The following is a 15,832-nucleotide window of genomic DNA, read 5'->3' on the forward strand; positions in this document are numbered from 1 at the left end:
CTGGAAAGCCATGGGCTCCCCTACATGGTCTAACATCAAAGTGTTATGGGCTCCTCCCATGGTCTTTACTTGGAAAGTCATGGGCTCCCCCACATGGTCTGACATCCAAGTGTCATGGGATCCCCCATGGTCTTTCATGAAAATACCACGTATCATCAAATGGGCCGACCTTGGTGCCTTCGACCCATTGGTATGGTGAGGAGACTCACCTCACACTGCCGAAGTCCCGCGAGTAAAACTCTAGCTGTTGGATGACAGATTCCCGAACTGTCAACATCAAAACAACACCCAATTAATAATTAGGTTCCAATACATAACCATAAGTCCATGCTTGGGGTAAAAAGACTACTTTACCCCCAACCTAACTTGATTCAAAACCAAGGCCCAAACTCACCACTCTGAAGGCCCAAAAGCCAAATAATCAACCAAGGCCTAACATATGGCCCGGTTTTCCAAATTGGGCCCAAACCTCTACTTGGTCTTACCTTAAGGCCCAACAATTTATTCTAGTCCAAACACTTGGCATTCCGATGAACCAATATCTCATAATCATTATGGCCCAATTATGGCCCAATTTTCCAAATTGGACCCAAGCCTTTCCAATGGGCCTTATGCTAAAGCCTTTCCAATGAGCGAATAAATAGTGGCGGCTGAGAGGTCACACATGGCGGTGACTGAAGAGAGCCAGGGTTAGGGTTTGGAGGTGCGACAAGGGAAAGCGGGAAGCGATCTTAAAACCCCGGCTCCATAAATAACTTAAGTCCTTTTAACACAATCGGCCCCTCCTTCACTAAACATTGCAATCTAAATCCAGATTTTACCCTTTGGCCCCTGCTTCCCAAAACTCTATTCAACTTAAGTACATAATTTACCAAACAACCCTCGACATTCCAAAATCCTTTCATCTAAGTCTAACATTTACCAAATGCCCCATGACTTCTAAAAATCTTTGGAAAACCAATCCGGAACTTACACTTTTAACCCCCAAAATCCAAAATTATGACATTTAACTCCTCAAAACCAACACCTTGCTAAATTATTATTGAGTTTGGCTACAATAATAATAAAATTTACATCTCGGGGTTTTTTAGATTTTATTATTTATTTAATTTCAAACGAAATGTTACAGAAATATTCTTCTATCTAAGACGTTTCTTTATGTGATTGGTCGTTTATACTATAAGGAAAAAATGGAGTGTTACACTCTTAACATGATGGTAGTTCTTGAAGTAAACCGGTCTATTTACAATCCAAAATAACTTGAAAATTAAACAAAGTATCCCAAATCGAAAACAAACAAATTTGAGCACCACCGAAAATTAATCACATAATTGCAGGTAAAAATCAACATATATGACATCTAACAAACATCTTATAGCAATTGCAATTGCACCACAAAGAATTAACACTAAAATCGAACCATAAATGAGAGGAAGGACCAAAACATAATAGTAGATCAATGACATAAGTGTATTCTAACCTTAGCAAATCTAGCAAAATAGAGAGAACATGAAGTATTTATAATATGATGCTTTTGGATACTTCTCTAATGATCAAACCCAGGGCATAAAATCATCATTACATCTGTTTTGGTCATAAATGACCATGATTTGAGATTACAATGGCTAAAAGATTGCCCATCCTCACAACCACTATAACAACTTAAAATTCACATAAGTGACATCATCATAACTTGCAAAGTTTCAGTTTATGTGATAAAACATCTTCAAATTCCCCGATTTGAGTTAATAATATGCATGCAAAAAATAAATTGTGAAACTGAACTATCAGTGTCATTGATAATACTTGTTCTACAATCCCAATCGAGGTATACAAATGTAAATACTAATAAACTAACATACATAGAGATTCAACATAGCTACCGAAGATTGAAATTTTTATGGATATCTCCTCAAAATCCACCAATAGCAGGTTCACTAGTATCTCATCAATGTAGATAATCAACAAAAAGTCGTTCAAACCTTAAGCTCCGTTTCGACCATTTATAGCATGAATTCACATAATACTTGGTATATATGGAAAAGTTGAGAGATAATCGCAGGAGGAGGCATGAAGAACTTAAGAGGTATGAAGGGATATTGGACTGGGGTCATAAAAAAACATAAGCACGATGATCATTGTTCTCTCTCGCTCTCTCTTTGTAACTTGTCGGTATAAATAATGGTAGTGGAGAGCAATTGAAGGAGCAGGGGGTCAAGGGAATATGAGGCATAGAAGGATGAGAGATGTGGGAGGCGAGTCTGTTACCTAAAAACCTATGATGATTACCTGTAAATAAAGATGGATGCAGAGGAAGAACGTGTGAGGTGGGGGAGCCATTGGTTGGGGGAAGAGAACCACCTCTACGATAAGTGTAAATAGAGAGTTTTAAAGGTTCAGTTAAAAAAAGCAATCAGATGACTATGAGTGATAAACGGGGAATAAAATGATTTTACTTTTACATTGCCTATAAGGCTAAGGGGTGTGGTACAATTTTTACCAATGGTAAAAATGTGCCACATAAGCTTTTGTAGTTTTTACATATTTTACCTATGAGGTAGGGTGTGGTGACGTTTTTACCTAACAATCTTTTTTAATTCAAAAATCTAAATAACTACATAAGCATAAAAATAAATACTAATTAAAATAACATAAACTAAAAACATTACATTTGATTTAACAATCATAAAACGAAAATTAATTTAACTAACTTAATAAAATACTACGGTATGAATATTCACCGATATCATTGTCAATTGGCTGATTTAAATCAATTTTATTAACCCGATATATGTGTTCCGCCAAATCGTTGCGAAGCTTGTGGTGTTTTTGATTGTTACGTATCGCCCTTCTTCTTGCACACCATGGGATGGAACCAAGTGATATTGGCGCACTAGAGGATGCACGTGAGGATGCATTGTCATTTGGTTAAAACTGACCAATTATTTTGTGTTCGTCTTCCAAAATCATATTATGTAAAATGATACATGCATACACACTACAAGCGAGCATGTCCACACTTCGAGGGCGAGACAGATGTTGTAGTATGCGTCAACGCTTCTTGAGGACTCCAAATGCTCGTTCGACATCATTCTTAGCCTTTTCTTGGTATGTTTTATACTTGATGCGTTTGGGATCACCTAGACATGTTAGCGTTTTCACAAACACAACAAATTCAGGGTAAATATCATCAACAAGATAATACCCATAACTGTACGTCGTTCCATTCACTTGAAATGGATAGTTAGGTGCGGACGCATCACAAAACCCATTGAATATGGACGACATGTCTAAAACATTAATATCGTTGTTTGAGTTGGGAGCACCAAAAAAAACATGCCAAATCCAAAGATCATGTGACACAATAACTTCAAGTATGACTGTCGGGTGCCCCTTATCACCCCGTGTAAATTGCCATTGCCATGCATTAGGACAACTACCCCAAGCCCAATGAAGACAATCCAAACCTTCAAGCATACTAGGAAAGCCATGAACACTAACATGATGAACATATAATGATTGAACGTTAGTAAAAGTGAGTTTACGCAAATACCATGGACCGTAAATAGTGACAACGCATATGCAAAACTCATCTAAACTGTCCCTAGCTACACACTTAAGCATTTGAAAATATTTGTCCCATGAATCAGAAACAGAACCGTAAGCTAATTGACGAACCGCAACTACGCATTTTTGTATTTCTGAAAACCCATCCACACCTCTTGCATCTTGGCGTTGTCTAATATATTCAAAAATGTTAGTAACGTCACCAACTATACGAAAACATAAATGTTTCGCCATTCGGAATCGACGTCGAAACCGGTGTTCCCCGTAAACATATTTTTCATCGAAATAGTGTGTCGTTAGACGGGTGTTTGCATCCCAACAATCTATGAGAAACATCTTTCGCGTCCTAGGTTAGATTTCCTCTTCTTCTTCTTCTTGTACTGTATCCATAATCACTTCCCATGATATCATAACAGTCCGACCAACGGTCATCAACAACTTACAATTTGCTAATGGATTTGCCATTTTTTTAAGATGATTTTTTAGAAATAATATAGGTTTAAGTGAATATCTTTTGGTTTATATATATATATATATATATATATATATATATATATATATATATATATAGTGGAAAGGAAGGAAAATTGAAAAAAAAGAATAAATGCAGCAACGGTAAAGAAAAGGGAAAAAGTGTACAACATTAATTTTTTTTTACACCATCGGTGGTATCTTACCACCGACACTTCACCGACGGTGTAAACTGATGAGAGGGACGGTGTTCACTGCCGGTAAAGAGGTCCAAAGTCGGACTACAGGTAGTGATTTCCGCACAATACCCTTTGGGAAGTGATTTGTACAACTGTACACAATAATTTTTTGTCATATACAACAATTTATGCATTATTGAGTTGCACAATACATCATTTTAAGGCATCTCGTGTACAAAGAAATACTTGTACGAATAAACTCCGATACCCTTTAGGGGGTGTTTGGGATATCTTTTGAGAGGGCAAAAAAACTTTTGGGAAAAGATAACAGACAAAAGATGTTTGAGAAAAGCTCCTTAAAAGCTCCTTTTGGATTTTTTAAAGAAGAAAAACTGACTTTTTGAAAAAATCAGGGAAACCTGATTTTTTGGAACTTTTCCCAAAAGTTCTTTTGCCCTTTGAAAAGATACCCCAAACACCCCCTTAGGCTATGTTTGGCGGACTAGCTGAAAAGCTAGCTGATGGCTGAAAAGCTAGCTGTTAAATAAAAAGCTAGCTGATAGCTAAAAAGCTAGCTGATAAAAAATAACGTTTGGTAAAACTAGCTGAAATATATAAAACTACATAAAAGGACATGTAAGAATATGTGTTTCTATAATTAATTAAGGGCTGTATTTGAAATTTTTTAAAAAAGCTCCTAAAAAACTAGTATAAGTAGCTTTTCAAAAAGCTAGCTTATCAGCTACTTTTTGGCTTACCAAACATGACAACATAAAAAAGCTTGAAAAATAAGCTAACTTATCAACTAGTTGTGGCGCGCCAAACAGAGCCTAAGTCTTGTGCCGATATAGATAAAAAATAATTGCCATTTTTTTTTATTAAATAATGTTTTGGTTGTTACGGTGTATTGTATATAAAGTTCAAGCCGACGTCTATCGTTTCTCTTTCCCCTTGGAACTCGTATTAGGGTTTCTGACTTCCTTATATCAGAGACTCTCTACACATATTTAGGGGATTTGCTGCAAACCAACAGGTGGTTATTGAGAAAGATTTGGGATTTCTTCGATAACTAGGATTAGGGTTAGATGGGTACAGAAAGGAAAAGGAAGGTGAGCTTGTTCGACGTCGTAGATGAAGCCACAGCGACCGCTAAGGTTAACAAAGCAAACGGCGGAGGCGCCGTTCATGGTATCAACAATAGCACGGGTGGTATGTCTCTCGTGAACAGCTGGAATGGACGCCCTTACTCACAGCGTTATTTTGATATCTTGGAGAAGAGGAAGACTCTACCAGTTTGGCATCAGAAAGAAGAGTTTTTGAAAGTACTCAAAGAGAATCAGACGCTTATTTTAGTCGGAGAAACCGGTAGTGGTAAAACAACTCAGGTTAGTTCATTGCCTTATGTTGACGGAACACTTCCATTTTGCTATTTTTCTTGATGATTTTGCCGTGTATATTTATTCTATCTCCATTGATTTCTTGCTTTATCTTCGAGATCAGCCGTGTAACCATTTATTTGTGATGAGAAATTGTATATTCATGACACTGTTATGGTTTCATAGATATATTGTTTTAATTCTCTGGTCCCTGGGCTTAAGGGGATTTTTAGATGTAGGTTTTGAAAATGATTATCCGACATTGTTACGATAGAACCAGATAACATGTTGATTATGTGAGATTGAACTATAATATTGAATGTTATATCGTGAACAACAGATTCCTCAGTTTGTCTTGGAAGCTGTGGAGGTAGAGAGTGCTGATAGACGCAAGAAATACATGGTTGGTTGTACCCAACCTCGTAGGGTGGCTGCAATGTCAGTTTCCCGTAGAGTTGCAGAGGAAATGGACGTAACAATTGGAGAGGAAGTGGGTTACAGCATTCGTTTTGAAGATTGCAGCAGTGCCAAAACTGTCTTGAAGTAAGCTTTTGTAAACACTTATAACTGCAAATGATATCTGCTTACTGAATGATGCTCATCCTTTGGTTGTATAGGTACTTGACAGATGGTATGCTTTTGAGAGAAGCCATGACAGATCCACTTCTGGAGAGGTATAAAGTGATAATTCTTGATGAGGCTCATGAGAGAACGTTAGCTACTGATGTTTTGTTTGGGCTTCTAAAGGAAGTCCTTAAGAACAGACCTGATCTTAAGCTGGTTGTAATGAGTGCCACTCTTGAAGCTGAAAAGTTTCAGGGTTATTTCTTTGGTGCACCATTAATGAAAGTTCCTGGTAGACTTCACCCTGTTGAAATATTCTACACTCAAGAACCCGAAAGGGACTACCTTGAAGCAGCAATCCGAACAGTGGTGCAAATACACATGTGTGAGCCACCTGGCGACATTCTTGTTTTTCTAACCGGAGAGGAGGAGATAGAAGATGCATGTCGGAAAATTACAAAAGAAGTTGGAAACATGGGAGACCAGGTGGGTCCCGTGAAAGTTGTTCCTTTGTATTCGACACTCCCTCCAGCGATGCAGCAGAAGATATTTGAACCTGCTCCACCTCCATTGACAGAAGGTGGTCCTGCTGGAAGGAAGATTGTGATTTCAACAAACATTGCAGAAACCTCTTTGACCATAGATGGCATAGTTTATGTGATAGACCCTGGTTTTGCAAAGCAGAAGGTTTATAATCCGCGTGTACGTGTCGAGTCTTTATTGGTTTCTCCAATATCAAAAGCAAGTGCTCACCAGAGATCAGGTCGTGCTGGAAGAACACAGCCTGGTAAATGTTTTAGGCTCTACACAGAGAAAAGTTTCAATAATGATCTTCAACCTCAGACCTACCCTGAGATCCTTCGATCCAATCTTGCAAATACGGTTCTTACTTTGAAGAAACTGGGTATAGATGATCTGGTTCATTTTGATTTTATGGACCCTCCTGCCCCTGAGACTTTGATGCGTGCTTTAGAGGTTTTGAATTACTTGGGAGCTTTGGATGATGAAGGAAACCTGACAAAGCTGGGTGAAATCATGAGCGAGTTTCCATTAGATCCTCAGATGGGGAAGATGCTTGTGGTGAGCCCTGAGTTCAACTGTTCCAACGAAATTCTTTCCATCTCGGCTATGCTATCAGGTATGTAAGTTTATGTTTTTTAAAACTATAAAAAGAAAGAAAGAAAGAAAAAGAGGAGTGTTTAGGTAGGTAGGGTGACATCAGCAAGTGTAGTTGTTTGGGTTCCATGCTGTTGGTTGGCAATGGCATGCATACCAATACAATTAGTAAGCAAGTGCAAGTGCTGATGCAGATACAGATAGTTGCAATTTCTCAGTATTCTCTGTGATGAAGCTCTTAGCAAATGGACTCTGCTGACCAAACGTGGGCCTCCTCTGTGATAACCCAATTTTTTCTTTAGTACCCAATTGCTTTGTACGGCCTAGAGAAGCTCAGAAGGCTGCTGACGAGGCAAAAGCAAGGTTTGGACACATCGATGGGGATCATCTCACGCTCTTGAATGTGTATCATGCCTACAAGCAGAACAGTAAGCCCCTCCCCTCCCCTCTCATATATTATATATTCATCTCATGATCCGTGTTTTTAGGAGGAAGGAAACAATAATAATAATAATAAAAGTTTTGATGTATGTACAGATGAGGATCAATCATGGTGTTATGAGAACTTTGTGAATCAAAGGGCGCTCAAGTCTGCTGATAACGTGAGGCAACAGCTGGCTCGGATCATGGCAAGGTTCAACCTCAAGTTATGCAGCACAGATTTCAACAGCCGGGATTATTACATCAACATCAGGAAAGCCATGCTGGCAGGCTATTTCATGCAGGTTGCACATTTGGAGCGTACTGGACATTATTTGACTGTCAAAGATAATCAAGTCAGTAATAGTAGTAGTATACCTTGTTTCAACACACAAACTTACTTCCATAATCTTATCTCTTTTGCTTTGCATTCCATTGCAGGTGGTTCATTTGCACCCATCAAACTGTCTGGACCACAAGCCAGAATGGGTTATTTACAATGAATATGTGTTGACAAGCAGGAATTTTATACGCACTGTTACAGATGTTCGGGGTGAATGGTTAGTATATTATTTTTGGTCTTATTATATATTCTATTTTAATCTGACATTTTTTATTTTTTTTAGGATTGTTGATATTGCTCCACATTACTATGATCTTGACAACTTCCCACAATGTGAAGCCAAGCGGGTTCTAGAGAAGCTGTACAAGAAAAGGGAAAAAGACAAGGAGGAGAGCAGAAGCAGAAGATAGAAAACAACACTCCACTCATGATTTGGGTTTGGTATGAAATATTATTTTAAGGTGAGGAATGGGGGTGTGGACGCAACTGTTTGTCTTTCTCAAGGTTATTGGAGGCTGAGGCAGCAAAAATATTTTATCGTGTATCTTTAGTTTAGCAACAGTTGGTTGGTTTTGTCTGAATTGAATAATCTTTAGATCAGTTCAATGTTTTGTCTGCTTTGTTCTATTATTAAACCTTTTTTTAACATCTGGAAAAAAAGAGCTGCAAGTAATGCTTTCTTTCTGATTCTAGTTGCCTTCTTTAGTATTGGAATTAGACGGGTTACCTACCAACCCAGAAAATGGAAATTCAAGGAACCAAATACCCTTCCCTTATGTGCTTCCCATTTGTTTTTCAGTCAATTCACTCGTACCTAATTCCAGCTGCAACACCAAAGCTCTCTCTCTCTCTCTCTCTCTCTCTCTCTCTCTCTCTCTCAAAACAAATGTTTCTAGTTTTGAATTTTCAGTTTCTGCCTCAAATTGGCATTTACTGTAAAACATTATTAATTTCAATAAATATGCAAATAAAATCTCTTTTATAGATTACAAAACCAGTGAAATAAAAGACGCAAACAAGTTCAAAAAAAAATCATCATCCGACCAGACCAATGACCATGCAACAAACAACCCACCCACAGCCACACATGCAGTTGCTGTAAACATATAATATATCTCAGCGTTTGTTGACTGTGAAGCTCTTGTAGAGATCATCAATTCCCACCTGAATGCATCATCATATCATACAATTATTCATCATCATGTCATATGTAGTTAAAGAAAGAGTTCAAAACTACCTTGTAACGGTTCATAAGTTTATCCCTTCGCTTCTTCAGAGTTGCAGTCAGCAAATCTTTTTCCTCTTCAAATGTTCTCTCCTCCATAATTATACCCTTGATATGTTCAAAACCTCTTAGCTACAACCACCAATCACCATTACATATCTCATCTTCAAACAATTTTTTTTTAAAAAAAAAGCAAAGCAAAGCAAAATACCTTGTTTCTCTGTGCAGTAGATTTAAGCTCAGAGATGATATAATCTTGTAACTGCCTGAGTTTACACAGCTCAGACCAGGAAACTTTAAACCCGTTTTGAAGCGCCCACTTTTCAGCCTGCTCTTTATTTGGTACCACTACTGCAATCAAAGATGACTTGAAGCTATCCCCGTACACCCAAATCTAATCATTAATTAATACACATATCAGTTTCAGTCTGAGAATAAAAAAATAAATAAACTCGTTTGTGAAGATGAATAATTAATGTTTACATCTTCAACAATGGGCGTGATGCCATAGACTTTCTCCAGATATTCAAGTGCAATATACTCCCCTTGAGACAGCTTTATCAGATGTTTCTTCCTGTCAATAATCACCAACACCCCGTTTGGTTGCATCTCTCCTATGTCACCTGTATGAAACCATCCATCTTGCATGACCTCATTTGTGAGCTCTGGATTCTTGTAATATCCAGCAAAGGATGTTTTCCCCCTGAGACATATTTCACCACGTGGTGGATCAGCCAATGGATCATAACCCATTTCTGGAACCTCTTCAAGACGCATATCTGTGTATACAAAAGGTGAACCAACAGCCCCAAGCATCGACATTTCATCTGGAAACCCTAAAGTAGCCAAACCACACGTCTCTGTCATCCCTGCAACAAAAAATTCAATATTAACAATGGCATAACTTTCATAATCAACCACTGATCTTTTTTTTAATCTTTTACTGTTTAATTACCATATCCTTGCAACACAAAAGCACATGAGGTAACCCTCAAGAACTCTTCTACCTCTCTGCTTAATGGAGCCCCTCCAGATACAATAAGACGGATCCTACCACCCAGTCTGTTCTTAACCTTCCTGAAAGCAAGAAGATCTGCAAGTGGTGATGCGTATTTCTGCTTGTAACCTGCTTTCATCCATCTAAGTTTGCTGCAAAACAACATTATAAATCAATCATATCCTTCTCCAAACAAAAAACAAAAAGAGCAGAGCTAGTGAACAAGTAGTAGTAGATTCAGTACTAGTTGTATAGAATGTTGAATATTTTCCTCCTCCTTGGATTAACTTCTTCTAATCCTTTAAGCACACCTGAAAGAAAGAAAAAGAAAAAACAAGGTGAAACCATGCATAAAGATTGTTGTTTTAGATCCAAAATTTTGCACCTTCATGAATTCTTTCCAAAACTCGAGGTACTCCAGCCAAAAATGTTGGCTTCAGCTCCATCATATCTTCCCTCAGTTCGTTGATATTCTTTGAAAAGTAACAATTAAATGGATTTAGGTCAACAACTAATCAATCCGTGTTGATTCAAGCATCCATTACGAAAGATTCCAAGTTGAAGAGATTTATTTACCCCATGATAGAACCCAACAGAAGCACCATTACGGAAAAAATATTCTTCAATTATACGGTCTAGGATGTGAGCAAGAGGCAGGAAAGACAAATAAACATCATCCACTGTCATCTAAAGTGGTCCCACCATAAAATATCAAAAAATCAGGATGGTAATTAAGAAAACAAAGGTACCATGATATTAGTGTTCAAGAACAACAACACAAACCTTGTCCTCAAATTGTTCCATAAAAAGATCGACTCCTCTTATGTTTGTTGTAGTATTTTCATGAGTCAATATAACACCTTTTGGATCTCCACTTGTGCCACTGGTGTACATGATTGTACATATATCAGATGCTTTAGGTGTCTGCAGATCTGATGGATTTTTACTCCCCTACTCACAACAAAACAAAGCATTAAAAATAATTTGAATATCAGAAACAAATAATAGTAATACGTTATTCAACAAACAATTCTAACCATATGAAGGAATTCGCTCCATGAATATGATTTTATCCCCATGGAATCCGCCTTTTCCTTTTCCTCCTCCTTCATTGAAGTGAAGCAAACAATCACTGCAACCACACGAGAACAACAGCAACAGTTTAATCACACATTTATTAATCACCTTTAATTGCAACTCTTTAAAACTGATACTTACATTTCAACCGCTGAGTATGCGTACATTCTGGATTCAACAGCTGCAAAATCAAAAACACTTCATAAAATGTCTGAAACTTTTACCTACTTTTGTACAACATCTGGAAAGTTTTTGATTCCTTACTTCTTTTACTTTTTTATCCTGGACAAAAACAACATCAACTTCAGCATGGTCTAATATGAAGTTCACTGCTCCTGGTCCTGCTTAAACAAAAGGGCAGTAAACAACTAAACATTAGCATTCTGATCAGCAAAATACAAAAAAAAAAAAAAAAAAAAAAAAAAAGTGACTTACCAAGGGTATCATAGAGAGGTACAGAAATGTAACTCTGGGCATTGCAAGCCTGATTATAAATATATATGCAAAAAAGAAGAAATCAACAAACAACAAAAGTTTGAGAAACTAAATTTTATCAAAAGAATAGAAGGCTGAAAACTGACCTCCATTGCCACAATCCATTGAGGGCAATTTGATCCATAGATTCCCACTTTACAGCCCTATCATACATAAATCACATAAAAAGTTAAAAAAGGTTCAAAGGACCACATGATAACTCTGGAACTGGAACTATTTATTCATAATCCTTACAGCTCCGATTCCGGAAGCCCTAATCGCCGAAGCAGCATGCAGAACCTCCTCGTATACAGTCTTGTAAGTTTTCCATATATATGGCCCCCACTGAAAATAAATAAATAATAATTAAATATGGATAGTGTTTATAGGGTGGCTGTGGCTCCCACAGTCGCACATAAGCTGCCGAAAATACATACGCTGCCGTCAACAAGCTCACGCCATCCTAACATCTTGTTGTTGGGATATTTTTCAACAGAATTCCTGCAGAATCATGAATAAAAATCACTTTAGGTATGTACTGCACTGATATAAAGAAATTAACAACAAGACAATACAAGAAACATGAATCACCTAAAGACATCCCAAGTAGTTTTTAAGTCAGCATCAAAAGGGGGGAACCCATCTTTCGCTAGAAGATTACGGTAAATCGGACCAACAGATGGCTCACCATCAACTCCTTTTCTTCCATCTTCCACCTTCACTGCAAACTGCTTATCCATCTCTAACTTCTCTGCACTTCTTCAACTTCAAACACGCTACGAACATAACCCCTTTCAGATTACTGATAGTTTCGTAAATATTTCAACTTTTTAACGTTTTTTTAATGGGGGACTTTATGTTTCTTTTGGTTGGGGGGCGGGAAGAAGGAAGGGAAAACAGAGTAGATGGGAAAAAGATAAGAAAGCACAGAAAGTTTAAAAAGGCAAGAAGAGACCTTTCTTTACAAGACAATTATAAAGTATTAGAAAATAACTTGGTGACCACCAGACATGACAGACATACCCCCATAAAAGCGCATGCACAACTTGCATATACATACATGTATTTATGGAAATAAAAGATGCATACATACACGTTAAAGTTGAAGTCTTGATGCAGAACTTACATGAAGAAATTCAAGTGTCAGGAAGATGATTGTGACGATCGATCGTAGGATGGATCAAGTTAACTGATTAATTGGAGAAAGTAAAGAGAGGGAGAGATCCTATTTGTAGTTAGAACTTGGAAATATGTAGGGGCCAATGAAAGCAACCGCTAGCGGTTTCTTATAAAGTGTTGGTCTCAAATTGTAACGTATATACATGTATAGATACGTATTCTACTACACGATGTGCAACCAGATGATGCTTGCTCTGGTTATTCACTTATTATTTGCCTTGGTTTGACCGCCATTAGCATAATTGTTTTGGAGTTTGGATTTGTCAATATAAAAGGGAAAATAAGTTTTGGACAATTGGATGTATGAAAAAGTCGTTGACAGTATTTAATATTGTACACCAAGATTCTGACCTTGCTCCAAATTGCTTGGTAGCCAGTGGAATGAAAAGTCTATGAATATGAGCGCGATTGTTTCATGTTAACACTTTTTCAAGATTATTTTTATGAATTACAAATAAGCAATGCTGACTTTCTTCGATTTGTCACTTCCAGGAAGTTGAATAAAGAAAGAGAGGAATTAATTAATTGGTTTAGAGGGATTTTTACTTGTACTGGTTCATGACCTCAGGTAGCTGATGGTTGGTGTCTTTTATGATTGAAATGACAGCATGCAGCAACGTTGGGAGTACAGGTCTAGCAGTTGGATTATTCATCATCGATGGACATAGGCTTAATGAAAACTTAACCAATATCAGCCGTCTAAATTCATATCATATTTAATATTTATGGCTTGCAAATTAATAAATATTGAAAATGAAGGCGTATCTATATACATAAATTAATTATGAGCGTTGCATAACAACTCGGTACATACCACTCATGAGCCCTGCCAACTAACCATTATTGTCTGTGAGGAGACTCAGTAATGTGATGTAAACTACCAAACCAACGAGAGCTTCAAAAATGATCGTCATGAAACATATGTTTTATATCATTAGGAACAACGATAGATCAACAATGATACAATTTTATATTACTTTTCGGTTATAAAGGTATAATTCTCAAGATTCACCCAAATATATTAACTTTTTGTTGATTGTCTCTAAACAAAGAAAAAAGGACCACACCTCTGGATATTTTAAAAAATTATTTTCTTTTACTAAAACCATGGTCATCGTTTTGTGGGGAAAAATTATATATATATATATATATATATATATATATATATATATATATATATATATATATATATATAGGTTCAAATAAACAAAACCAGAAAAGATTAAGAACCCTAAAAATCCCTATTTCATAAATAACAATGTATTATGAATACTTATTACATTGATAAAATCCTAAGTTTTTTCATTTTGGTAAAAAAATGGCAAAATCGTAATTTTTATAGTATAATATTTTCATTCATATATATTTTAACACAAAATTTATTTGAAATGCAATTTAATGCAGTCAATTTACAATTTAATACATAAAATTCACAACTTAATACAATCAAATTAACATTGAATTTCTAATATCAAATCTATTACATTCATTTGCTAATAAATCTTAGTTATCATCATACAACGCTCTCCACCATATATCGTCATCAACCACTTTTGCCACAGTCACAACCATCATTTCTTCCAAATCAAATATGTATATAAAATCGTGCATGAAAACTTAATTACTACATTCACAGTATAATAATGTAACACCCATAAAATTCAAGCCAATTTAAAACTTTTTAAAACATTTAAAACCATTAAGTTATTACAGTTTACTTTCAAAATAATTTAAACATCAGAGTATCCCCAGAATCAATCATGAAAATGTAAGGAGGTGCACGATCACGCTTTCGCTTTCCCGCAATCATCAGAATACCTGAAACAATAATCGATAAATGTAAGCTCGAAGGCTTAGTGAGTTACCCCCAAAATACCAACCCATACTAACCAAAACAAATATCATATCAATATAAATACATAAAAACATGCATAATGAGCCTTCAGCCTGACTGGACCGCCTCGCAGGCCTTCAGTCTATCTAGACCGCTCTTCGAGCTTTCGACACGTCTGGATCGCCTTGTAGGGCCTTCAGCCTATCTGGACCGCTTATCAAGCCTTCGGTTTGACTATCATACCCTCCTGGGTCTGTAGTCTATCCGGACCGCCCTGGGTATGTTGGCCTTCAGCACAAAGCAGGACCGCCTCAACCCAAACCCCCAATCAAACAAACATGTGCACATACATATCATACGCTAGCATATATAACAGTCAACCGATCTAACAGATCAAATAGCATAGCAACATCCTATAACCAAGATACCGACCTAACCGGTCACTAATATAGCATCATCCTATGCCCAGGATACTGACCTAACCATGTCACTAACATATTTACAGATAATCATACGGATCTAACAGATCACATAGCTTAGCAACATCCTATAACCAGGATACCGACCTAACCAGGTCACTAACATATATACATATAATCATATGTATCTAACAGATTACATAGCATAACAACATCCTAAAACTAGGATGCAATCATAAAGGGTCGGCCTTGGTGCCGTAGACCCTGTTGATATATTGAGGAGAACTCACCTGACACTGCTGAAGTCCTGCAGGTACACTCCAGCTGCTGATTGACAGATTCCCGAACTGTCAACATCAAACAATACCCAATTAATAATTGGGTTCCAAACCCAAAGTCCAACTCACACTCCAAAGGCCCAAAAGTCAAGTAATGGGCCAAGGCCCAATATATGGCCCAATTTTCCAAATTGGGCCTAGACCTCTACATGGTCTTTCCTTAAGGCCCATCCATTTATTCCAGTCTAATTCCCATGGCCCAATATCACATGATCATAAAGGTCCAATTATGGCCCATCTATGGCCCAATTTT

The 15,832-nt window shown here is 37.1% G+C and overlaps 3 protein-coding genes across 6 annotated transcripts; 1 reads left to right on the top strand and 2 right to left on the bottom strand.

Annotated features, from left to right (window-relative positions):
* Positions 1-3,051: 3,051 nt before the first annotated feature.
* On the bottom strand, positions 3,052-3,801 carry LOC145073110 (uncharacterized). Its single transcript, XM_079019669.1, has one exon. The coding sequence runs from the start codon at positions 3,799-3,801 to the stop codon at positions 3,052-3,054; it is 750 nt and encodes a 249-aa protein (XP_078875795.1).
* Positions 3,802-5,147: 1,346 nt separating this feature from the next.
* Positions 5,148-8,723, top strand: LOC145072550 (putative pre-mRNA-splicing factor ATP-dependent RNA helicase DEAH2). 4 transcript variants are annotated; one of them, XM_079018997.1, is made up of 7 exons: positions 5,151-5,602; positions 5,934-6,136; positions 6,211-7,295; positions 7,576-7,701; positions 7,811-8,049; positions 8,135-8,253; positions 8,320-8,723. In XM_079018997.1, the coding sequence occupies exons 1-7, from the start codon at positions 5,303-5,305 to the stop codon at positions 8,444-8,446; spliced, it is 2,199 nt and encodes a 732-aa protein (XP_078875123.1). In that variant the 5' UTR covers positions 5,151-5,302; the 3' UTR covers positions 8,447-8,723. The 4 variants fall into 4 exon arrangements, with proteins under 4 accessions (XP_078875126.1, XP_078875124.1, XP_078875125.1 ...); XM_079019000.1 differs by lacking the exons at positions 7,811-8,049; positions 8,135-8,253; positions 8,320-8,723 and having other exon boundaries at positions 5,148-5,602; positions 7,509-7,644; XM_079018998.1 differs by lacking the exons at positions 7,811-8,049; positions 8,135-8,253; positions 8,320-8,723 and having other exon boundaries at positions 5,148-5,602; positions 7,468-7,603.
* Positions 8,724-8,965: 242 nt separating this feature from the next.
* On the bottom strand, positions 8,966-13,089 carry LOC145072552 (long chain acyl-CoA synthetase 1-like). Its single transcript, XM_079019001.1, has 18 exons — positions 12,936-13,089; positions 12,401-12,585; positions 12,247-12,310; positions 12,065-12,154; positions 11,917-11,973; positions 11,771-11,819; positions 11,600-11,676; positions 11,477-11,516; positions 11,296-11,390; positions 11,042-11,209; positions 10,835-10,945; positions 10,644-10,731; positions 10,503-10,569; positions 10,217-10,410; positions 9,745-10,130; positions 9,473-9,655; positions 9,274-9,393; positions 8,966-9,200 (listed from the first exon to the last, which is right to left on the bottom strand). The coding sequence occupies exons 2-18, from the start codon at positions 12,547-12,549 to the stop codon at positions 9,153-9,155; spliced, it is 1,986 nt and encodes a 661-aa protein (XP_078875127.1). The 5' UTR covers positions 12,550-12,585; positions 12,936-13,089; the 3' UTR covers positions 8,966-9,152.
* Between the last annotated feature and the right edge of the window lie 2,743 nt (positions 13,090-15,832).

The sequence above is a fragment of the Lactuca serriola genome, chromosome 9 (assembly GCF_051521515.1).
Source record: "Lactuca serriola cultivar US96UC23 chromosome 9, Lser_US96UC23_V15, whole genome shotgun sequence".
In the NCBI taxonomy this organism is placed as follows: Eukaryota; Viridiplantae; Streptophyta; class Magnoliopsida; order Asterales; family Asteraceae; genus Lactuca; species Lactuca serriola.

Coding starts and splice junctions, on each gene's coding strand:
- LOC145073110 (XM_079019669.1), bottom strand. CDS start 3,801: ATGGCGAAACATTTATGTTTTCGTATAGTTGGTGACGTTACTAACATT.
- LOC145072550 (XM_079018997.1), top strand. CDS start 5,303: ATGGGTACAGAAAGGAAAAGGAAGGTGAGCTTGTTCGACGTCGTAGAT. Junction 7,296..7,575: donor CATCTCGGCTATGCTATCAG/GTATGTAAGTTT, acceptor TTTTTTCTTTAG/TACCCAATTGCTTTGTACGG. Junction 8,254..8,319: donor ACAGATGTTCGGGGTGAATG/GTTAGTATATTA, acceptor TATTTTTTTTAG/GATTGTTGATATTGCTCCAC.
- LOC145072552 (XM_079019001.1), bottom strand. CDS start 12,549: ATGGATAAGCAGTTTGCAGTGAAGGTGGAAGATGGAAGAAAAGGAGTT. Junction 11,391..11,476: donor GCATACTCAGCGGTTGAAAT/GTAAGTATCAGT, acceptor GTGTGGTTGCAG/TGATTGTTTGCTTCACTTCA. Junction 10,411..10,502: donor TTCAACATTCTATACAACTA/GTACTGAATCTA, acceptor GTTGTTTTGCAG/CAAACTTAGATGGATGAAAG.